The sequence below is a fragment of the Nestor notabilis genome, unplaced genomic scaffold, assembly GCF_000696875.1.
Source record: "Nestor notabilis isolate BGI_N333 unplaced genomic scaffold, ASM69687v1 scaffold3977, whole genome shotgun sequence".
Lineage (NCBI taxonomy): Eukaryota > Metazoa > Chordata > Aves > Psittaciformes > Psittacidae > Nestor > Nestor notabilis.
The window spans coordinates 66,676-75,266 of NW_009935910.1; the positions used below are offsets into that span (position 1 = coordinate 66,676).

At 38.0% G+C, this 8,591-nt stretch overlaps 1 protein-coding gene across 1 annotated transcript in view; it reads right to left on the minus strand.

Annotated features, from left to right (window-relative positions):
* The window catches only part of LOC104408442 (protein kinase C alpha type), a gene marked incomplete at its 5' end in the record, with an annotated part of 85,913 nt that overhangs the window by 52,099 nt on the left and 25,223 nt on the right, over positions 1-8,591 (minus strand). The window contains one exon of the mRNA XM_010018051.1: positions 686-797. Coding sequence (XP_010016353.1) covers positions 686-797 — 112 coding nt within the window. The remainder of the gene's footprint in view (positions 1-685; positions 798-8,591) is intronic.

Consider the following 8,591-nt stretch of genomic DNA (forward strand, 5'->3'; position numbering starts at 1 on the left):
CTAATAATATGACTACACTGCAAACACTGAGCAAAGAGACAGTTAAGATTACAGTGCTTAACTGTTGGCAAGACTTTCAGGTTACAGCTGTATACTTCCAACTGCAGGACACGGCTAGTTCCCATCTTACATTTTGTAGACAGTGAATGAAACGGAGAAAAATCTACTTCAGAAACCTAAAGGTATCATTAATGAAGTGCAAGGGAAAGAAAGTGAAAATGGAATAAAGATATGCTGGGAATATGATTAAGAAAACAGAGCATTTGTGCCAGCATTAGCAACAATGGGAGTTAGGTTTAAATTGATTACTTGATTTTTCTAGCAGGAGACTTCCAAGATAAATGAAACACAAGTGAAATATTGGACCTTGGCTACCAACTGAACTGAAATTTCAGTCTTCAACAGTACATTCACCTGACCAATTCAAAAAGAAGCTATCTTAGAACTGGAATGGCAAAGGCTCTTCAGCCACACCAAACTGAATACACCGTGTTCTCAGTAACAGAGGTGATTTTCATCAGTATATTATTATAGTACTGAAATACCCACTTGAAATATAACATTACTATAAATAGCTGACATTTGAAATGGTATTTTCCACAGAAAAGAACTAAGAAGCTGTTACCCAGTGTTTCCACTTCCTGCCCAAAACACCCTTTTGGTAACACAGAAAAACTTCACTTACTGTCACATTTCATCCCTTGGTGCAGAAGCCCATAAAGCAGTGACCCACAATGGTCACAGAAGGTTGGGCTCCCATAGGTGTGGATCTTAAATTTGTGCTTGCTTCTGGGATCCTGTAGGAAGAAACAGAGATTCTCAAGTCATAAAACAGCAAGACTGACACACCTTTAATACATCACTTCAAATACCAAAAACGTGCCAGTTCTGCAACTTACACTACAGGGTGCACCATATTCACGACTCTTATAGCGGTACCTGTGTTGGTGCAGGTACACTGGCCTCAGCTCCTAATTTTCCTTTGCTTTGGTGTTGTAAGAAAGAGTATGTCAGCTTAGAGAACACAGGCTTGTTCCTGTGATTCATCTCCACTAAAACTGCTATTTACTGACTGGACATCATCACCATTCTGAAATGATGACACCAATTACACCAGGAGAGAAGGGAGTAACTGCCAAGGGGCTAATCAGAAATACAGTCAAATGACTGTAAAATCAGGATCCTGAAGATGGGATCTATTTGAAATGTTGCAAATTTATAATCTATGTTATTGTAAGTGAAAATGAACCAAATTCTAACTTGGCATGTAGTAAATGTTTTACAGGGACTGCTATTCCCACCTGATTTTTGAACAGAGCAACTTGGAGGACATTTTAAGGCCATCAGTGACTTGGAAATGGCTTCTAATTTAGGACCACTGAAAGGGAATATACCCAAATCACTTAAACGTGTGACATGTCCAAACACATCTGTTCTGTCTCTAGGGATAGAGGTCCCCTTTGGAAAACCAAAAGCATTTATATAAAAGGAAGAAATCACAGCTTCAATATGTTCACCCATGCCAGGCTCATTCCATGTATACACAGCCAAAGAACTTCACACACACCAGATTCCCACAGCCTGTTCTCAACACTTGCAGATGGTCACTGCACAAATACATGGTGTGTCAGCCCTGTCCTCCTGGGCACATCACCTGTACTTTAGCATCCATTACGACCCAACTCTATTTTAGTCAAAGCTATCACTGCACAATCTTGATCAGAAGTCGGGAAGAGCAGTAGGTCTTCTGCATTAAAAACTATTCACTGGGGTCTAAAATCAATTCTTCCTAACATGCTTTTCAGAAAGACCATGCAAATTATGGAATGCCAGGTCTTTCCTGCATTAAAACATCCTGAACAAAACCAAAACCCCCAAATGAGACATGAAAATGTTTTTCTTCTGTTTATATTTTATATTAATATACCGACGTATAAGAATAATTAAATTGTCTTAAAAAATAAACTAACTTTTCAACTTACATCTGCTGAGAAAAGCTTTCCAAAAAATCCAAAGCAAGGCACAGCATGTTACACAAAATGGAAAACCTGCCAACTCTTCCTTCAAAAATAAAAGATTCCTCTATGGTAAGTGCTTTCTCAAGAAATTAGGAACTTCTATCAGTAATTATCATAAAAATATGACTATGAGAACACAAACCCCTGCTTTCAGAATTGACTGGTTTGCCACACTATGCTTTGTGAAGGTTTTCTGTTTGTTCATTTTGGTTAAGTATTCTTTGTGTGAGTTTTTTTGCTACTGATGCTAAGTTTTATAATGAATCTATGACCATTAGTTTTCACTGCACAGACAGAAATGCTATATACTAGCCAGGAGACCAAGTAAAGACTTTATATTAAGAATTCAAATTGAGATTATTTCAGTAGTTCTGTTGGTTATGCAGCCTGAGATATGACATGCCAACTAATAACAACCACATTTATTTTGTAAACACAGTTAACCTAAATGGAATGACATTCAATGCTCTGGAGAACATCTGTTTTGTTATTTATTAAAGATATAGCTAATGGGTCTTGTGGTGCAGGTCATGGGAACATTGCTTTGCTGAAGGATTAGCTGATGGATTGCCTCGGACTATATGCCTTCCAAACAATTTAGAACACATTCTGAAAGTTAATTCTTCCTTAAATTGTTTTATTCAGAAGACATAAGGGGACTTGTTGCCTTATAAATATATACACTTAACCACTATTCGGTAATCACATCTGTTGCGGAGAAGGACAAACCCCCAGCTTCTAAGAATGATATTGAATAAACAGATTTTAAGAGCTGTGTTTAACATCTGACAGAAGTGGTATTTATAAGTATAAAATAATGACATAGAGGGAAACTATGGGAAATTATTATAATGAATGTCTAGTAAATACATGGAACCTGTATATTATACTGAAATTATATTAAACACTTCCAGATAATCTCATTTCAATCAATGGAATATACATGGTAATTAAGCTAAGCAGGGGTGTGTCTGTGGCTTAAAAATGTTGTGACATGTAAGGACAACCCTATTGCACTCACTACAAAGCAGTGAGCAAGGGCCCATGTACTCCTCCACTTAACTCTATGTAACCACAAAATACCAGGAAGAGCATTCTTCTAAAGCAACGAAGTAAAACCAGGCACGTGAATAAATAAATCAGGTTGGATCAAACTTTGGAGCTGGTCCTGCATGACTCAATGTATAGAATTTGAACCATTATCTGCCTTCTGTAACAACTGTTAGTTTTCTACCATTGTGTGAAAGTACCCACTGTATGATGTTTAAAATGAACAATTCAAATGAATCATTTCTGTTAAAGAGAAGCAAGTATATTCTGACTGTTATTAGTTATTATTCTATATGCACACGTGAAATCACTTATTCCAGACAGAGCATAAGCAAGAAAGACAAACAGTCCCAAAACTACTCCTGAAGTGGAAACTTTACCTGTAGGAAATCTCTCTTTAAAAATCCCTTTAATAGAATTAAATAGGAGGACCTAAGTGATTCTTAATAACTACGTAAGAGAGTGCTTTCCTCATGAATACTTAATCCTATTTTCTGCTTCAATTCTATGCATTTTTTTATTTTTGGCAAATTGAAGTACACAAACCGTTGTTATTTTGCAAGCAAGTCTGAGAACATACAGAGGAAGATCTCTATACATCCATCCATAAAACCTTTTCATCTTATTCCCTATATTAACATGGCTATTCATGCACTCAGAACTACCCTTGAACCTATAGGTTACACTTTAAGTAACTATATTACTAATAATTATTACATTGCCAGTACTAATTACCTGTATTATTAACTGCAATTAAGTTATTAGTTGTTAATACAGTTTAAAACTTCCCGATGTTAAATATGCAGTAAGTGACTTACACAGATTATTGAGGAAGTAGCTTTGACGTTAGTGTTTTTCAGCTAGAGCTAAACTCCTGAGTTAGAGGTAAGCTCCTGTAAATTTACTTCATATATCTCCTTTTAATCAATGTAAACTTTCAATAGTTCCCTCAGCATTGCTGGCAGTCATATTTCATAGTAAACACAGGGAGCCAAGCCAGGATATGACAGATGAACTGCCAAATAGTGGCTGCTATTTGCAAGAGAACTGAACTTTGCACTAAACTTGGCATAGATTAATTGTGAAACTCTAAAGGGAAAACCCACTTCTGTTTCCAAAATCCATCAAAATTACGAAGGGGGAAGTGGCAATAGGAAAGCAATGGGAAAGCACTTGTTAAGCAGTGATGAATGATACGTTCTATCGAAATGCATGTTATTTTCATGCTAAAATGTGAATTCTCCTCTATTATTAAGACAACCCCCCATTTTTGTACATGCAACTGAATGCAATATAGTATCATTAAATGGGAAAGAAGCAAATCAGTATCACAGATGTTTAAATATTTGTCTTTGAAAAACCTTTAAATCAGCAGAAATCTAGTCAGTGCTCTGCAATTTGCCTGCAGCACAACAGAGTCAACGGAGCCTGTAATGACATGCATGGGTGCAGCATCCTTATAAAGATGAATAGGAAATAGGCTTCTAACCCCCATCAGCTCTGGAAAAACCAAAATATTAGTCATTAGTCTCAAAGCTGAGACATGTTCAAGCAGAGAGAGGCAGCCGCAGAATTGCACAGACCAGGAGATCTGTGTTGCACAGGCTTGTGCTATGTGGACCTACAGAAAGAAAACCGAAAATGAAGCAGAAAGCTCTAAAACATAAATAAATGAGTTTGCAGAAGTGACCGGCCCACTTAGTCAGCCCTGCACCTATTAAAAGAGGTTCAGATTTGCTCCAGGAGCCTGGCCAGGAGATGGGCAGGTATCCTGCCGCACTCCAGCAGAGGGAAGCAGAAGAACACGGAGGCATCTCACCAGACCCACACGTTTTTCACTCCATGTCCTGCCCATCCAACTCCATCTTGCCCCCCTGCAGCAGCAGGGCCACCACCCCTGCTTTTTTATTTTGTTTAGCACAAATGAATCCATTTCCTTTATGGAGCGGCAACAGAAAGCACCCCCCTGTGAGAAATCATTCCATCATTCTGGCTCAAAGACGGGGGTGTGCAGTAATTGAAAGCACATGGTTAACCACCAGCACACATCAAACTGTGCTTTAACACGCTACAGAACAGCTTATGAGTGTTATATTGCTGAATTCTTTCTAAAAGCTCCCTTTTGATTATAATTTTATTCCTCTTGATAGCAACATTGAACTGGCTATAATTTTGCAGGCATTAAATCATCACATTGCTTTGAAGTATAACATGTCCAAAGCCCCACTTTGTGTGAGGTTGCATCAGTGGAGATTTGATGCACAAAGCAGCATCTTCTTATTTCTTGTTAAAGTCCCTTCAACAGTGTGCAACTTGATAGTAGCAATAACTGTTACTAGAACCATGTAGTTAAGACCAAATCCTCTGAAACTGTACAGATACTGTCTTTAATTCAACATCTTTTGGGTGACACAGCTAGAACTGGTGGGATTTCTGGAAAGGATTTAAATCAACACTGCAAAGCTGATCTGTCAGTGCCAGTGCCTGTGCTAGTGATCAAGGTATGAGAAATAATGACTGTTTTCAGTCATTAATACCAACTCACATACATTAACAAGGCGTTAGGCAGGATATAAGATTGATTTCCTTGTTAAACTGCCTATGATTGGTGAAAGGTGGTTTGTTTGGTTGGTTGGTTTTTATTTCTGAGCTATTTTGGGTATCATTAAGCAGCAGAAAATCAGAAGTGTGAGTGTAAAAATATGTTGGGAGAAACAGAAAATTCTGTTTTCCATTACAAAAATAACTTCAAGGAATTCTGCAGCAGATGACCCATAAGGCACCAGGGCTTATAACAACAATGAACAATCTTGTGTAAATAAATGCAAACGCACACAGTTTTCCATCTCCCACCTCTATGACAGAACCACAGGATTGTTCTTCATCCCCAACCAAATGCTTAGAAATTTATTTACTAGTTGAAAAGGTATAAAGGAAAAATAAGCTGAAAACATCTCTAATCACTTAGACAAAAGAACAAAGTAATTCCTGGCATAAATTGTTGAATTTCTACTGAAAACAGAAATGGAGACAATACATTAAATATATGCAAAAACCATACACAAGTTGTTGTAAGAGATATGAGATCACCATCCCTCTTTACTAACTAAAGCCCTGGAAGACTGGCAGATCTGTTTGCCTCACATTAATACACAACCTTTATAAATTTCCTACTGTTGTGGAAACACTGAATCCTACATCTTAGTTCCCCTCTAAATGTCTTTAAAGCATGGATCATGAGGAACGCTGCTCCAGCAGATCAACAAAATCACTGCAATTTGTACCACACATATTTTCCTTAAAACAGCTTTACTTTCCCCAAGTGAATACCAAGTTAATAAAACATATTTAAGAACCTAGCATGTTTTTCTCTGTGTGGAGCCAAACACCATACTCAACCCACGCTGTCCTCAGGCAAACTTCCATTTCATTTATGGAAGTCTTCAGACTCCAGCTTTCCTAAGCACCTTCCAAACAGCAACTACAGTATCTAAGACCCCATTCAGATAACATATCTGTCTGAGTGACTTTCTTCACTTTGCTATTTATTTTCCTATTGAGATAACAAAAATATTGGTTGGTGATGTGCATCTTCATTTGAGAAAGCAGCTTCAACCTCCAGGAACTAGATGCTTCTACTGGCAATAACTTCCAGGGCTTAAGATATGGCTTCTATGAGCCCAGAAGTAAGAAACAGCAAAAAGTCGTTGTGTAACTGGTCACCAGCTTTGTTCTTCCCTGCCTGAATGAGGCTGCATACATGGGAAAGGGAAAGCAAAGAGAATCTGAGACTCTTGGGAATGACTAAGATTGTATCACTTTTTATTACAAAATGTACAAATGCTTAAAGTTTGTTTGATATTTCCCCTCTCACAGCTGCCAGTGTAGGAAAGTTTTATTGCTTTTAGTAAAGTACAATAAAAGATAAGGCTTCTACTGCCTGAGGAATCAAAAACACTCCAGAAGGGCTGGGGCTGGCAGGTCCGCTGAGACCAGCAAGTCCAATGCCTGGCTCAAAACAGGGCCAACTAGTGATGAGCAGTGTTCTGCAGCAGCTCATGGGGTTACTCCTCCCCACAGCCCAAGATCCACTGAGCTCCAAATCCACCTGCCAAGCACTCAAAAAATCTTCCACAGGTTGAGAAATAGCTACTAAAAGCACCTTCCTGTAATTAAGGAGAGGAATGACATGACCTGGCTTTCTCACTTGGTAAGGAATTATACACTGGGAGTCCTACCCTCCAGGCAGCATTTGGAGTTTGACTGTTTGGAGTGACTCTGAGGAACAACTCGGAGAAAGCATTCATCCCACTAGCATCTGTAGGGTGGGAAACCACACACACGCACCCCTTAACATATGAGAATGCCACAGAGTTGCATTCAACTCTACAGTAACAAAAAACCAAAGACTAAGTAAAACCACAGGTAATAAAACCTATGTAAATTAGTCTCTAAAACTGCACAGCAAGGATGTGATGGAGAAGAGAAGAGGCAGGCTCTTTTCATGATGGATTTCAGTGCTAAGGAGAGTGCTGTGCAAACCCTGCTGTGCTGCTTCAGACCCATGCAAGCATAGCTGAAAGCAGCAGCAGAACAGCAAGTTCCAAACACAGACAATTCATCCATGGGTTAAAGGGTTGAACTGCATTCTAAATGAAGACTGATTCTCAACTTCTGTAAAAGAAAAGACTTTCATGATAATAAACGATGCCCCAGCCAGAAGTAACAACTATAATCTATTTTCCCATCACTGGTACTAAGACCACTTTTATTCTTTATTACTCTGAAGAGAAATAAGAAAGTACACAGACAAAAAAAAAAATCATATTTAATATTGACACTAACGAATGAACAGTTTCCTTCTCTACACTTCTATTGAAGAGGACAACTTGACAACAATTCACAAATGATTCCAAGGGAGAGTTTTCAATCCCCTCCTAGAATTCACACTATATTATTATTTTTAATTAAAAGAAGCAGGTGGTCACTGAATCAACTGATTTTGATTGCTGCCTTTTGTTCATGTTCTTCTTGTATAGAATAGTACTGATTCGCGTTGGCAAATGGAGAAAGATCTGCATGACTGAACTCAGGGATTTGCAATTTCCTAATTACTATAAGAACAGTTAAATTCAGAAGGGACTCGGTGTTTACTGGCTATTTTTTCTTCATCTTTTTTTAATAAAGAAACTGAAGCATAATTACAGAAAGTGTGTAAACTAAAGATCCTGTCGGAAACTGAAGCAATGGAGCAAGACTCTGTTTCAGATACAACTCAACATAACGTTACAGTGAATGAATCACTTCAATAAGGATTGAATCCAGGGATCTGGATTCAAAAGGAGTACTAGAAAGACAGAGGCACAGCTGTATATACACAAAGGCTTGAAAAACCTCATGTATTTATTAGTTAGTCATTCATTGATTTGTCAGACACTTTTCAACACAGAGTATCCTTTACACCTAGAATACATTTTACAATATATAGTTTAACATTGATCAAATTGAAGTAATTTAAACAAA